Below are 17011 nucleotides of genomic sequence, written 5' to 3' on the forward strand. Positions count from 1 at the left end.
AGCTGCAACATGACCTCCCAACTCCCACACTCGAGAGCAGCAAAGCAATTCAAGACAAAGCAGCAGACTCAACAACGGAGAACTCTGGCAGGTTAACTAAATGAAAAGTGATAAATTTAGGTTTTGAGGGGTTATTAAATTTTGCATGTGAAGTACCTTTTGGGGAGAGTTCAAAAGATGAAACTGAGAAAGCTAAGGAACATAATTAGGGTGGAATGTAGAATGTCATAGTTGCAATGGCTTACAATGAAGGCTGAAACGGAAGGGCGGAGGAGATTGGTTTGGTTAGGTCACGTAGGGATTTAAAAATTGGGATAAGGATTTTAAATCTGAAACACGAGTGACAGGATAGCATGGATATTGGCTGAAACTTTTAGAGGCAGTGCTGAAGGTACGTTGGAAATTGGTGCACCTTTAAAACTATGTTTTCTTACTATTTCATATTTAGTACCTCCTGTGTAACATGACATCCCATCTGTTACAATTGTGTACAGTCTTCTACAAATGTACACAAAAGATTTAGCAGGTGCCACACTATTATGAATGTCGTGTTTTGAAAAAAAGTCATTTTTTGCTCTTAAAGGGAATGAAAACAAACCTTCAAATGGAAGTGTGCAAGAGATCAATAGTCATCCAATGTCATGAGAAGCTGCCTTATGGTCGTTAGCCTAAAGGATTCAGACAATTGAATGACACAGCGTAAGCTACCAGCCTGAAGAAATAGTGCTCATCAGCAAAACAGTGGGGGTTCTCATCAGGTTGCCCTTGTAGGCACTATGACAGGGACCTGTCTTTTCCAGATGGACGATAAGCCAGAAAAAGAGGAAGACAACCCAGGGAAGAGCAAGATACCGCCTTCACAACTTTTGTGCTGACAGTTTGCTTTTCCCTCTGGTATCTGTGAACTGTACTCAACTGCAGTGACTGTATACTTTTCTGTCTAATGTATCATATCTGAACTACAGACAACAGGTGCTGGAGTAGGTCATTTGGCCCTTCGAGCCAGCACCACCATTCATTATGATCATGGCTGATCGTCCACAATCAGTATCCTGTTCCTGCCTTATCCCCATAACCCTTGATTCCACTATCTTTAAGAGCTCTATCCATCTCTTTCTTGAAAGTATCCAGAGAGTTGGCCTCCATTGCCTTCTGGGCCAGAGCATTCCATATATCCACCACTCTCTGGGTGGAGAAGTTTTTCCTCAACTCTGTCCTAAATGGCCTACCCCTTATTTTTAAACTGCATCCTCTGGTTCTGGACTCGCCCATCAGCGGAAACATGCTTCCTGCCTCCAGAGTGTCCAATCCCTTAATAATCTTATATGTCTCAATCAGATCCCCTCTCATCCTTCTAAACTCAAATGTATACAAGCCCAACTGCTGCTTCTCAAACTCAAACTATTACAAAATTGTTTGCAAATGGTTGACTGCTTATTCAGGTGACTGCTATCACAACCTCCAAATCAGCAGGCAATATCAAGTAGTGGGCAAGTTAAAAGGTTTTCTATGGAAGTATTTGAAAGACTGAAAAGAAAGATGGTGAAAAAGCTGGTTCAAAGTGATAACAACAGGCTATACATACATTTAATTCTAGGCTGATAATAAGGAAACAAAAGTAAATCTATCATGCCACAAAGCTAGTTATATATATTGCTTTTAGCCACAGTGTATCCAAATTTTCCCACTGCCAGTGTCATTTAGGAATGTAACCAACCCAACTAACACTGTTCCAGAGCAGTAGGCACCTTCTTTTACTTGGGTTTTGAAATTATGGAATAAACTTCTGGCCAGCACTTAAATGAACAGCCAGGTGGAAAAGTAAATTGCCGGTTGTTGGATAAAAGCTGCACTCCTAAAACCCTTTGAAAAACTCATTGGAGATAGTTGTAGGAAATGTCAATCTAAGTTAAACTATTAGGTCCATGAAGGTCTCCACTTCTGCAAACCATTTACTGCACACAATCTTCTCAATATGGATTCAATCATATTTATTTGGATTTCATGGTTCGGAAACAAATCAGAGCTAAATCTTTCAAGTTAAGGTACATAGAAATCCTCCATGTTGCCAAGATTGGTGACAACTGCAGATCGTCAACTGAGTAACTAACTGATGGCCTGTGACCCTTGCTGGAAAGTACATGTAGATATAATCTTGGTGAAGATGGAACTTGGTCAGGCTGCAATATCTGCATGAATGAAAGTCCTGCCAATGCCAGGTTTTTGCAAACGCACAAGAATGATCATGTTAACGGTGTTTCGTCATTGTTGGTAGCAGTGGAGTTCAACCTCATGGTTCTGAACACTGAAGGGAGCAAGGAGGGAAACTAAAAGGAGGATAATGCAAAATAAAGTTGGGAGCTTCTGATGTTTAATTTTTTAAAAATTTAAACATCCAATACACGATTAATTAAATGCCATCCTGACACCTCAATTTTATCTCAAATCACTTGTAACTTCCAGTAGCTTCTTGATGGCCAGCTGTTAAATTAATACTTGTCAAATTACTTTTTTTGTTTCAATGAATTTCAGAATCCAACCATGAATTCTTCACAAATAATTTAATATAAAATAAATACCACACATTAAGTACATAATTTATGAAAAAATGAATTTCCATTTATACAGTAGTAATATCCACAATCTCATCTTCCTACGAGAGATAGTTGTTGTGTTGGACTTCCATTAAGTCTTCCACATTGCAAAAGGCGAAAATAATAATGATCACATTAGATGGAAAACACTGAGTAATACTGCATTCAAATGGATCTGTTAACTTATACTCGTGGTGCAATCCCAAGTATTCACTGCAAAGACTGCATATCCAAACAGGGTTCTCTGATTTCAATCATACCATTAAAATCCTTGTAAAGCGCTGGTCACGAAAATAATTAAAAATTACAAAACCCCAATAAATTTGTAAAAAGAATGTTCTATCTATGCTACAAAGGCTTGAGTAACCCAGCGTGTTTGTGGCATTCCTTTGCTTTGCAGACAAAGGATCACAGCACTGAATCTTAACTTGTCAGGTATCTGACAAAGACAATGCAACAGGACCACGAGAAGGCAAAAGCAGCCTCAAAATATTCTGAGGAAGGGTTACTGGACCTGAAATGTTAACTCTGATATCTCTCCACAGATGCTGTCAGACCTGCTCAGCTTTTCCAGCAACTTCTGTTCCTTGTCTTAAAGTGACCCTGGGCTTTTAGGAGCACAAATAGAATTACTGACTTCAAAATAAACCAACGTGTTGTCGACCAAGATATAAAACATTCTGAAGTTGAACTATTTGCATTTTCTCACTGTTGTAACACTTCAAATTTTTATCATGGACTTCCATTGCCATAACTAGCAGAAATACAATTCAGACATAGCAGCAGTATTGCAATAGTTGAAAGGAAAATCTAGATAGTTACCAAATGATTTGTCAGGCAATTTAGAAGAGGTGCTAACCAGAAAGCAAAGCACTGTGGACATTGTTTTGATAACAGATCAAAGCCTGAAACATTAACTTTCTCTCTCCACAGATGCTGATAGACTTGGAGTATTTCCAGTGTTTTAGATTCTTATTTCATAGACATTAGCTCCCCCTTCAAGCTGTGGCTCTTACATCTGTCCACATTACTATTCAAGTCACTCTACTCCTGGCAGCCCAAGACCACTTAGACTATTTTTTAATTTTCTGAACCTCACTCTGTGCAAGGTACATTTTCCACATCATTGCTTTGGCATTCATATCAGTGACACACAGTATTAATGAATGACACACCCTGACGTCTCTCGTTTGATCCTAGCTCTCAGCTTTTTTAATTCAGTGTTGCTTTCATCAATTATTAATCCGTATTCTGTTAAATTCCACGCTTCTTCATAATGTTGCTGCTTGAAGTAATTGCGAGCAATTTGGTAGAAGCGTTGAGCTAAGCTGAGCTGTCCTGGCCTTCTGGAGATGTTGGTTAATGCCAAAGACTGATCTAACTGTAGGGCTTTTATATAATTGTTGCATGCCTCCTCTTCCTTCAGGATAAGGAGTTGGACATGCCCAGCAGAGCAATAATCTTGTACTAGCTCTGGGGAGTTGCTGGATGGACTCCTTTTGATGACCTCCTGCAGGTCCTTCAGTGCTCTCTCATAGTGCTTTGATCTTGTCAGACACATTGCACGTTGGCGGATGTACTTAGGTTTATTTTTACTTGAAAGGACAGCCAGTGTGTAGTAACTCATTGCTTTCTCCAGCTGATTCCCTTTAGTCAAAGTGTCAGCTTCCTGCAATGCCACCTGCAGAAGAGGACAGCCCATAAAGTACGATTAGAATTTCATGAGTTATAAATATTGTCAGGTGGGAGAAGAAAAAGTCTGGTTAGTAGAATCTATATCTCAACATTTCATGTTTAATTATCTCAAACAAACAGATGACTCTTGTGCACCAACTGGAGGCTAAGACGCCCAAAATGGGCAGTATTTTACTGCTAGTCTCACTCAACCCACAAGCCTGCCTGTGAAGTAGTTGAAAAATACCACAGGTACGGTGGGGGTGCCTTCTGTAGTTGGTAAAAAAAAAAGCAGCTCTTAAATGAGTGGCTGACTAGCATTTATAGGGAATGTTCTACAGAACATCAAAAAAGCACAATCCCTTTTTCACTTCCCAAGAAACATCCAATAATAAAAATAGAGGTAACAAGGTGTAGAGCTGGATGAACACAGCAGGCCAAGGAGCATCTTAGGAGCAGGAAAGCTGATGTTTCAGAAAAAAAAAGAATTTTTTTCCCAATGAAGGGTCAAGGCCTGAAACGTAAGCTTTCCTGCTCCTAAGATGCTGCTTGGCCTGCTGTGTTCATCCAGCTCTACGCCTCGTTATCTTGGATTCTCCAGTATCTGCAGTTCCTATTATCTCCAATAATAAAAATACTGTTTGTTGGAACCTTTTGTTTTTACCCTAGTGGCCTTTCCATTGGAATTCCACTGCTGTATGCTAACTGCTTCACCTTTCTATGCAATTGTAGGAGATCAGGACATGGTCCTTTCCATTGACAGGTTTTTCACATTACATTGTGGCCTGTTGCCACAAAACCTAATTCTTTGGTATGGATGTTATCATGGTGCAGTATGATGATAAAAGCCTCGTCTGTCCATGGTTAAGTTTGGTTAGAGAGTAAGTTGAAATAATATTGTTGATCTGGATTGCAACTTCCTTCAATTTGAATCATGTGTCTACCTTCAAGTGAAAAGCTGGTGTTCTTTGGTAGATTTCTAAAGCTACAGGGATATCAGAACAGCCAGCTGCTGCTCTACTCTAGAAGCTAGCAAGTTCTGCAGGGAAGCCATCAGTAATTAATGGAGCAAAAGATCTTCACAGATGTCAACTGCTCTACCATGAGATGATATCAGACAAAACCAAAAAAATGTCAATTCTTCACCTAGTTCACAGATCGAAAATGGTTTGTAGATGTCACATTTGCAACATGGCAATAAACATCAAATTTTGAATATGTGTTATTCGTAATCAACTGATTTATAAATATTTCAAAAATCACAGATGGTGTTCTACTTCAATATTTATTTTAAAAAAATCACAATTGTCCATCGTCCATTATTGCATCACAAACTGAACAGCATTAATTACTGTTTAGGGAGCAATTAATCCAACAGACTTACAAATTCCTGCCCAAAGATTCCATTCTGTTTAGAAATTAAAGAAAATAAACATGAAATCTCTTGAATAAAAAAGGAGAAAGTTTCATAACTCCTCTAGTACAGATTATTTTCTTTTTAGTTCTGAGAAACAATCTACACTTTGTCTCTTTTAGCAATGTGTAAATGAGTGGCACCTCTACATTTGTTTTAAGAAGAGCCTGAATAAAAGTGAAATGGTAACAAGACTGTAACGTGAGGTTAGAATGACAAAACTACATTTCAAAAATGGCAAGAGGTAACATTCCCAAGTCAAAAACTATCCAATTAGTCTCTTTCCTGCTTACCCCCAATACTTCTGTATTTTATCCAACAAATTTTTAATCCAATTTCTATTTAAAGTTAATAAAAAGTCAGCTTCCATCAGCCTCTTCGGCAGTGCATTTCAACCACACCTTCTCCCCTGACCCTGTAAAATACTGACATTTGTCAGCCCAAGAGTATGAAGGCGAGTTAAAAACAATTATAACTCTTCACTCAAATTCAGTTTTAGAAATGCAAAATGGGGAAGGAGATAGCCTAGCCTGTAACCCCTGATTAACACAGGTGATGTATGCTGCTATTTGAACAGCCTGCTCACTATGACAGTTTCCCTTGTACAAAGAATACTAATTTTTGTCATAACTGCCTAAAATCCATGAAATTAAAGAATCTTTGAGGGTAGTAAATGCAGAGAAAACACATACATGTATGCATGCATGCAGAAGTTTCCAACAATTGAGGCTGTCTGGCACATGCTTTAAAAGTAGGAGATTAATTATGAAAATTGAATGAAGTTTGTGTTTCTCTATGAATAGACTTCTGGCTCCATTTCAGCCTGATGTTTTCTTTTGACGTGAGGGTTTCAGGTGTTCACAGTAAAATCCTACCCTTCACCTTAATGCTTTCTTCAATTTAGTAGACAGGGTGTACTGCATTGTTTGGTTGTCACCTTTCAGTTAAGACATCAAAATATAGGCAGAAAATCCTACAATGTTTTAACCACCATTCTTTAACCAGCTGCTCAGATTATATAACAAGCGTAGCATCAACTCTATCAGATCCAAAACATCAAAAAAAGTAGAACTGTCAAGCCTGCTCCATCCAGATCACACCTGGCCTTTTTCGTCAATGCCACTTTCCCACTTCATTTCCATATGCCTTAACTCCCCTTCAGTGCCTAAAAATCTAATGATCTTGATTCTTTAATATACTTAATGACTGAGCACCTTAGCTCTCTGGAGTACAGAATTTCAAAGATTCACAATTGTCAGTGAAGAAATTACTCATGTCAGCAGAGAAATAGCCAAACCCCAGCCTGGTATTATAATTCCTAGTGCTAGACTCTTCAACCGAGTTCAACCTAGCCTGTCACCACCTATCCTAATCAAGCCCTGTCAAAAGGGAAGTTATTTATGCATTTCACCTAAATAAACACTCATTCTTCTGACCTCCAGACAGCTTAGATCCTTCCAATTCAATTTTTCCTCACAGGGCTGTCCTGTCTTCTGAATAAATCAATTTTGTGAAATATTCATTGTACTCAAGTCAAATACATTATTCCTCAGGTAAGGAGTCTAAAAGAATGTGTATGTCCTACATATTCTCAGTTTTTTTTTTTCTGTTGCTCCATGGATCTCCATCTATGTGTTCAAATGACCTTTAGAGTTGAAAGTCAATGCATTCGCACACCGATTAGCATGCTCCAACTCTGAGCAATTTGGGCAGCTGAGAGGTAATGTTGCACACAGGTCTCAGCAGAATTCCAGAAACAGCAAAAATATCTTTGTTCTCATGGTGCAATTATTTTTAAAAATATGTTCACTGGGATGTGAAATTCATTGCAAGACTAGCATTCAATGCAATTCCCCACATGCCCCACAGCAGGTGATGGTCTGGCTTCTTGAATTACAAAGTATTACCTGAGCCACATGGCAACGTGATTTGTCATCCAGGAACAGTAACAGAAACTGCAAGTCCTTGTTGTTCTTTTCAGCAAGAATGCTCAGATTCTGCACAGCATGTTGGACATTCTCTTTCTTCATTTGAATGAGTCCATACCTGGCCAAGGCAGCATCATCGTTAGGAACTGGTCCAAAAATTTCCTGCAGATGTTTTAAGGCATCATCATACATTTCTGCAGAAAGGATACATTTATGAAATACTGTTTTCAAAATCTAGTATAATAGCTCATCATGTCAAAATAAGGGAATTTAAAACTGCAACATCTTAGACAGGTTCAGTGGCTACAAATTTGCTTGTTCTGAAACCCACTTTTAGAAATATTATAGAAGTTCCAACGAACATATGTATGGCACATTAGATTTAATCTAAATTTGTATATTATTGTATTAGTGCTACGATTGTATCAAATGTTTTCGACAAAGAAAGATTTGTGCTCAGACAAAAGATTTCTTTCAAGAATTTTGACAGCAATACATCCAAGATATTCTCTATCCATTTTATCTCCTGTCTGGTCATATTCTAATTTAAATAAACCACAGAATCACAGAAAAGTTACAGCATAGAAAGAAGCCATATGAGCATATTGTGCTTGCGCCAGCAGAATAAACTAGCCGCACAATCAATCCTATGCTTCCCGGTCGGGAAAGCAGGTCTTTACTGTCAACTCTATCCAAGCCCTCAATTACTCTGTGCATCTCAATTAATTCACCACTCAGCCACCTATATTCCAACAAAAACTGGCATGGTCTATTGAATGATAATAAAATGTGAGGCTGGATGAACACAGCAGGCCAAGCAGCATCTCAGGAGTACAAAAGCTGACGTTTCGGGCCTAGACCCTTCATCAGAGAGGGGGATGGGGAGAGGGAGCTGGAATAAATAGGGAGAGAGGGGGAGGCGGACCGAAGATGGAGAGTAAAGAAGATAGGTGGAGAGGGTGTAGGTGGGGAGGTAGGGAGGGGATAGGTCAGTCCAGGGAAGACGGACAGGTCAAGGGGGTGGGATGAGGTTAGTAGGTAGCTGGGGGTGCGGCTTGGGGTGGGAGGAAGGGATGGGTGAGAGGAAGAACCGGTTAGGGAGGCAGAGACAGGTTGGACTGGTTTTGGGATGCAGTGGGTTTGGGGGGGGGGGGGGGGAGAGCTGGGCTGGTTGTGTGGTGCAGTGGGGGGAGGGGACGAACTAGGCTGGTTTAGGGATGCAGTAGGGGAAGGGGAGATTTTGAAACTGGTGAAGTCCACATTGATACCATATGGCTGCAGGGTTCCCAGGCGGAATAGGAGTTGCTGTTCCTGCAACCTTCGGGTGGCATCATTGTGGCAGTGCAGGAGGCCCATGATGGGCATGTCATCTAGAGAATGGGAGGGGGAGTGGAAATGGTTTGCGACTGGGAGGTGCAGTTGTTTGTTGCGAACTGAGCGGAGGTGTTCTGCAAAGCAGTCTCCAAGCCTCCGCTTGGTTTCCCCAATGTAGAGGAAGCCGCACCGGGTACACTACCAACCTCATCCCACCCCCTTGACCTGTCAGTCTTCCCTGGACTGACCTATCCCCTCCCTACGTCCCCACCTACACTCTCTCCACCTATCTTCTTTACTCTCCATCTTTGGTCCGCCTCCCCCTCTCTCCCTATTTATTCCAGTTCCCTCTTCCCCATCCCCCTCTCTGATGAAGGGTCTAGGCCCGAAACGTCAGCTTTTGTGCTCCTGAGATGCTGCTGGGCCTGCTGTGTTCATCCAGCCTCACATTTTATTATCTTGGAATTCTCCAGCATCTGCAGTTCCCATTATCTACGGTCTATTGAATCTTTCCTTGGCTGTAATTTTCAAGCTTTGACAACTTTGTTGTAAATTTCCCCTGTTGTCTCCCCAGACCAATTCAGAGAATTATGGAATTGGTACAAGGTTGGAAAAGGCTATTCACTGCATTGACTTTGGAAAAACATGAGTTTGCCATCATCATGTATTGTTTCTATTTAAGTAATCATCCAATGTACTCTTGAATGCTTCAACTAAATCTGCTCCATTACACTTCCAGGCATTCAAAGATCAAACATCTCATTCTGCAAAATGTGTTTTTCACCTCGTATTTACATTACATACTACTTCCTCTACAGTGGTGACCACAACTGCAAACAATCTCCAGTTGTTTTGAGACACTAATCAGTGTCTCAAATAGTTTCTATATTACATCCATGCTTTTGAATACCTCATCCAATGAAGGAAATGATTCCATAGGTTGTACGTACTCTCTTAACTGTTATGCAAACTTTATGGACCTCTGGATATGTACTCTATGCTCTCTCAATTTTTCTCCTTTCATAATTTACTCCCAATTGGCTTCTATTTCCTTGGTTTGTTTAACATCCCCAAATGCAAAACCCTGTACCTTTCCAGACGGAGCATGTGGAAAAATGGCAACTGGAATTCAATCATATCACTGATATAATCCTGCAGTTGACACATCCTTTTCACTGTTGCCTACCTGGCTAATTTTTGTGCCACCTACAAATTCCCCAATCAAACCTTCTACATGTGTGTCTGAATCATTCATACATACCACAAATGACAAAAGATCCAGCACTGAGCATTATGGAACTCCAGTGGGAGCAGCTTTCCACTCGCAAAGACATTTGCCAATGAGTCTAGGCCCGAAACATCAGCTTTCCTGCTCCTAAGATGCTGCTTGGCCTGCTGTGTTCATCCATCTCCACACCTTATTATCTCTTGTCAACAAGTACTGTTTCCTGTCACTGAGCCAAATTTAGGTTTAAGATCAACATTCCCGGTCTTCTGTGGACTTTAACTTTTCTGACCAGTCTACGTGGGGCCTTGTTAAATGCCTTATTAAAATTCATATAAGCAACACACTAAATTACCTTCAATCAACTCTCCTTGTACTTGCTCAAAAAATTAAATTAAGTTAGCAACACAAACTTCTCTTCAAAAACCCAGGCCTTCCTAAATAAGGGCTAATCCTATCTCTGACTACTGAATCCAGTAACTTGGCCATCAGGGAGGTCAGTATGACCAGCCTAAAAATTATTTGACCTCTCCCTCATACCGTCTTTGAATAGTGATACATCCACCTTCATGGAGGTCATTCCCTCCTGCAATATCCTTCTCAGAATGATTATATAATCTAATATTTCAAATTCCTCCCCTTTAACTTGAATGTCTGCATTTTTTTTCCTTTGTGAAGATGTCTGACTGGAAAGAGAACAATGCAAAAATTAATTACGATTTTAAGCTTATACTTTAAAGCTTTTGAACTTTACCTTCTGCAATCAACATATCAATGTATAGGATGTGCCAGGTTGAATCTCTCCCATTTATCAGGAGTAGAGATTGGCCAATTGCAGGAAGATTAACAAGCTCCTCTCTAAAGACTTTTGCCTTTGCTTCTGCTATTCTGGTTATAGTGCTAATACAGTGATCACGCAGCCAGCAGCAAATTAGATTTTGAGCTTCAACCTTCAGAGATGAGATTTCTTGGATTGCCAACTTTTGATCCACTTGTAGAGCTAATACGATGTCTTGTATTGCTTCCTAATAGGAAAAAAATAGAAACAGAATGAAAGATGTACCAGATCCAAAAAATGTGAGCTGTGAAATTGTATGCAGAATTCTGAAAATTAGTCTGTTAGTGTTACTCACACTGCAATAAAAACTTTTTTGCACTTTTAATGCAGTACAATGTCCGAAGGGATTTCACAAGAATATTACGAAAGATTATAACAAAACATTATTGCAGAACATCATTAAAAAAATTGACACAAAACCATGTAAGGAGATAATGGTGCAGATGGAAATCCCTGGTCAAAAATATAGATTTCAATGAGCATTTTACGGAGGAGAACCAGGGAATTAAGGGGTGAATTCCAAAGCTTATGGATGGGGCAGACTGGAGGAAGTCATGGAGAGAGAGAGACTATGACAAGGCTATGGAGGGATTTGAAATCAAAATTTAAAAAAAAAAAATCATTTAAGGCTTTGCCAGACTGGAAGCTAATATAGGTCACTTAGCAGCGATTGGGGAATACGAGTTGATATGAGTTAAGAAATGGGCAACAGACATTATAGATGTAACAGGAAGTTTATGGGAAGTGAAAGATGTGAGCATGAACAGCAGACTATTGTAATAGTCAAGTCCAGATGTAACAGGAAGGTTTCAGTATCTGCAGAGTTAGATGATGTTGGGGAGCTGGAACTAGTGCTCAGCAGCTCAACTACTACATCCACAAAGCCTTTTCTTAAGACTGATGGACAACAGAAAAAAAAATTAATAAAGGTTTCACCAAAGCATTTCATTCATGTATCTACCCTAGTCGTTCAATTTGATCCATGGTATTATTGGTAACAAACATTAGCAACTAAACACCAAATATATTCATCCAGTTATTTACTAAATTCAAAAAGTATGATTATTGTAAACAGGTTAAATTATGCAGAGATAACAGATAAATGAATTTCATATGATCCAGAAATGCACCCCCACCTTAAAACATCATCAAGATGCATGTGGCACAATCAAAGCTTTACAATTATTTTCAGTACTGATAGGAATATTCAGAAACTGCATGATGTTTTCCCACACGGTCTAGACATAAACCTGGTTTAGTGATGTTATGCATCCTGCCTCAGAGTAGGGACAGTGCCATCACAGGAGCCCTTTTCCGCACAGTCAATGCTTAAGTAGTTTTTGATGTCCAAATTCAGCTTGCTGAAATGTCCTACATTAACCAGTTCAAAATTATATAATTTACATGACTAATTACACATCAGAATTTGCAGGAAATAGCAAAAATACAATAGGTGTTAGAAAACAAATATGAATAGCAAGTCTTTCTTTAAAATTACTTAAGGATGTGAGCACTGCTGGCTGGGCCAGCATTTATCCCCAGTTGTCCTTGAGAAGGTGAAGCTGAACTGCCTTCTTGAACTGCTGCCATCCATTTGTACACCAAGAATTTAATAAGGAAGGAAGCTCCAGCATTTTGACCCAGCAACATTGAAGGAACAGCGATGCATTTCCAAGTCAGGGTATTCAATGAATTGGACAGGAGCTTGCAGGTGATAGTATTCTGATAGACCTGCTGCCTTCGTCTTTCTACATGTTAATGGTTGCGGTCCTGGAAGCTGCTATCTTAGGAGACTTGCTGAACTTCTGCAGTGCTTCTCAGTGCACTCTGTTGATGGTGGAAGGCCTGAATGTTTGTGGTTGTGGTGCCAATTAAATAGGCTAGATAAGCTTCTTGAGCATTGTTGGAGCTGCACTCATCCAAGAAAATGGGAAATATACCAAGGCACTCTTGATTAGTGCCTTGTAAATGGTGACAGTCTTTGGGGAGTCAGAAGGTGAGAGTTACTTGCTGCAGGATTCCTAGCCTCTGATTAAGTACTTATGATGCCTCATCCAGTTCAGTTTCTGGTCAATGGTGACTCCCAGATAGATAGTGATGCCACCGAATGTCAAGGGATGATGGTTAGTTTCTTCTTTGTTGGAAAATTATCATTGCCTTGGAAAAGTCAGGCTTAAATGCTACTTGACACATCAGGTCAAACCTGGATATTGTCCAGATACAGTCATATAGCAAGGAAACAGACTCTTCAGTCCAATTTGCCAATGCCAACCAGACATTCCAATCTGACCTAGTCCCATTCGCCAGCACTTGCCCAAATCCCTATAAATCCTTCCTAGTCATATATCCATCCAGACGCCTTTTAAATTTGTAATTGTACCCGCCTTCACTACTTTCTCTGGCAGCCCATATCATACATGCAACACCCTCTGCATGAGAAAGTTACCCCTCAGGTCCTTTTTAAATCTTTCCCCTCTCACCTTAAACTATGCATTCTAGTCTTAGACTCGCCCACCCCAGGAAAAAGACCTTGACTATTCACCCAATTCCAACTCTCATGACTTTATAAACTTCTATGATGCTCCAGGGGAAAAGGCCCCGGTTTTTCAGACTCTCCATATAACTCAAACCCTCTAGATCTTTTAAATCTTTTCTGAACTCTTTCAAGTTTAACAACATTTTTCCCTATAGAAAGGCAACCAGAAATGCACACAGTACTCCAAAAATGGTCTCACCACACTCCTGTACAGCTGCAACGTCATCCCAATTCCCATACTCAATGTTCTGACCAGTCAAGGCAAGTACGGCAAACACCTTCTTCATCACTCTTTCAACTTATGCACCTGCACCCTTAGGCTCTTTGTTGGGCAACACTCCCCAAAGCCCTACCATTATCTGTTCAAGTCCTGTCCGGGTTCGCTTTACAAAATGCAACACCTCATATCTATCTAAATTAAACTTCATCTGACACTGCTTTGCCCATTGGCCCATTTGGTCAAGGTCCCGTTGTACTTGCTGATAACGTTCTTCACTGTCCATACCTCCTATAGTCGCATTCAAATCATTTATATAAATGATGAAAAGCAGTGGACCCAGCACTGATCCTAGTGGCACACCACTGGTCACAGATCTCCAGTCCAAAAAGCAACCCTTTAAATCACCACCCTGTCTACTGCCTTCAGGCCAATTTTGTATCCAATTGGCTAGCCCTCCCAGATGCTATGTGACTGAATAGTACATGCAGAAGCTTTGCTGAAGTCCGTATAGATAATGTCTAACTCTCTGCCTTCATCAATCTTGTCACCTCTTCAAAAAAACTCTATGAAGTTAGTAAGACAGAATTTTCCATGCATAAAGCCATGTTGACAATCCCTAATCATCTCGTTGCATTTGGGTGTAGACTGTTTCAGTATCTGAGGAATCATGAATGATGCTGAACATTGATGACTGCACAATGAATATCCCTATTTCTGACCTAACGATAGAGGGAAGGTCATTGTTAAAGCAGCTGAAGATGGTTGGACCTGGGACACCACGCCGAGGATCTCCTGCAGAGATGTCCTGAAACTGAGATGACTGACCTCCAAACATCACAACCATCTTCATTTGTTCTAAGTACAACTCCAACCAGCAGAAAGTTTTTCTTGACTTACGGACTCCAGTTTTGCTACAGGTCCTTGATGCTGGACTTGGTCACTTGTAGTCTTGATGTCAAGGGTAGTCCTGTTACCTCACCTTTCAAATTCAACTCTTTTGTCCATATATAAACCAAGGCTGTAATGAGGTCAGCAGCTGATTGGCTGTGGTAGAACCCAAACAGAAATTCAGTGTGCAGGTTATTGCTAAGCAAATGCTGCTTGTTAGCATTGTTGATGTCACCTTCCATCACTTTACTATTTATCAAAAGTAAATTGATTTGACAGTGATTACTGGATAGCAATTAATCCCACTTCTCTTCTACCTGGTCAATGTTCCACATGTTTGGGTAGACAACAGTGTTGTAGCTAGTCTGGAACAAATTGGCTTGGGGTGCAACATGTTCTCGAGCACAGATCTTTAATACCATTGCCAGAATGCTGTCAGGGTCATAGGCCTTTACAATATCTAGCATTTCCAAACTTTTCTTGATATCATGTGAGCAGCGTTGGCTGAACACTGGCATCGGTGATGCTGGGCAACTCTGAATGAGGCAGAGGTGGATCATCAACTTGGCACTTCCGGCTGAATATTACTGCAAACACTTCAAACACTGGTGTGCTGGGCTTTCCTATTATGGAAGATGGGTATGTTTGTGGAGGCGCCTTGAATCAGGATTGAATCATTAAATTGTCCACACCAATCATGACTAAATGTGGCAGGACTGCAGAACTTGCACCCGATCTTCAGTTTTGTGGAATCGCTTGGCTCCGGCCACCACTTGCTGCTTATGCTGTCGGCACACAAGTAGTTCTATTCCATAACTTTACTAGGTTGATACCTCATTTTAAGTATGCCTGATGCTACTCTTGGCATGTTATAAATACTTAAACCAGGCAGAAGTGTAGAGAAATACATGGAGGTAACAGGGAAATATTAACAGAAAATACACTGGGACGGTCGGATCAGTGGATCATTAAAGTTAGAATAATCTGCTCCTCAACCAAAACCCAACCCTAGACTGCCCATTTCCAGCTGTATTGAAAGCCAGAAAGTGAATGGATGACCAATGTGTATCAAGGTGGTGGCTGGAACACTGACTATTGTAATGAGGCTGCAAACTTGACCTTTATTTAATATTTCAAATTTATCTTGTCAGCTGGGTTGAGTATCGGAAAACCTGGCAACTTCACTGAGCAAAGACTTGGTAGATTTAGCAGTGGAGTGCCTTTAACCAACCTTCTGGATTCAGATGCTTATCTGAGGAGCCTCCCTGACACCAACCTTCCCCTTGATCTCCCAACACCACCAGGACACCCATTGCCCACACCATGCTTCCAGGTGAAGAACTGATCAGTAACAACACACACATGACAGCAAGTTGAAATTTTCAGGTATGCACAGAAATTTCAAGTTTGGAGTCCCTATAAACTTTAGGAAACCCCACTCCCAGTGGGTCAAGTATGCAAAAGTTCAAACTACTTTTTCAAATAAGGTTCAATGACTTGAAATATTAACTCTGTTTTCTTCCTCACAGATTACAAAAAGGTAACCCAGATCTGTCACAAAAATTTAGCATCAACTCCTTGATTATAAATTTCAGCTGAGACCAGAATCAAAAAAAGGATATTAATTGGCAAGAGTATTTTAGAATTAGATTCTTCAGATAATTGATTAAATCAATAGCATTACACAGCTATTCTATTGAACAGATTAATGTTTGCATACTTAATAGTTAGAAATATTACTGGACAAACTCCAACTCCACTGGTAAGTATACCCTCACCAATGTTGTCTGGATCAGATTCTTCAATCTCACATAAAGTGCCCTACTCCCCAACATCATTATCATTTCTGAGAAATATTCTCAATTCTGTTGATCGGTCTAAGAAACACAAGGCTTCTATAATACTGTTGTCAATTAATTCGTAAAGCCCCAAAATAGACAACGATCTTTAAAATTAATAAAGTAGCAGAATCTGGCCTGTGTACTTACACTCTAGCTTCTTGGGTCTTTGCTAACACAAGACTTCACATATGTTCAGATAAGGCAGAGCATCTTTATGTCTGCCGTAATAAGTCATTTCCAAGTGTGCTAGAGTCACAGAGATACACATCACAGAAACAGACTCTTCAGTTTAACTTGTCCATGCCGACGAGATACATAAATAAATCTAGTCTCATTTGCTAGCATTTGGCCTACATCCCTCTAAATCGTTCCTATACATTTATCCATCCAGATGCCTTTTAAATATTGTAATTGTATCAGCCTCCACCAAACACGCTCATTCTAAACACGTACCATCCTCTGCATGAGAAAGTCCCCCTCAGATCCTTTAAATCTTTCCCCTCTCACCTTAAACCTGTGCCCTTTGGTTTTGGACTCCC

At 40.2% G+C, this 17011-nt stretch overlaps 1 protein-coding gene across 2 annotated transcripts in view; it reads right to left on the minus strand.

Annotated features, from left to right (window-relative positions):
- Positions 1-2583: 2583 nt before the first annotated feature.
- Positions 2584-17011, minus strand: part of ttc34 (tetratricopeptide repeat domain 34) — a 225771-nt gene continuing 211343 nt past the window's right edge. For both annotated transcript variants that reach the window (XM_048561892.2, XM_048561893.1), the window contains 3 exons: positions 10904-11174; positions 7590-7804; positions 2584-4275 (listed from right to left, as the gene is read on the minus strand). In XM_048561892.2, the coding sequence (XP_048417849.1) occupies positions 3754-4275; positions 7590-7804; positions 10904-11174 (1008 nt within the window). In that variant the 3' untranslated portion in view covers positions 2584-3753. The remainder of the gene's footprint in view (positions 4276-7589; positions 7805-10903; positions 11175-17011) is intronic.

This window comes from Stegostoma tigrinum, chromosome 28 (assembly GCF_030684315.1).
Source record: "Stegostoma tigrinum isolate sSteTig4 chromosome 28, sSteTig4.hap1, whole genome shotgun sequence".
In the NCBI taxonomy this organism is placed as follows: domain Eukaryota; kingdom Metazoa; phylum Chordata; class Chondrichthyes; order Orectolobiformes; family Stegostomatidae; genus Stegostoma; species Stegostoma tigrinum.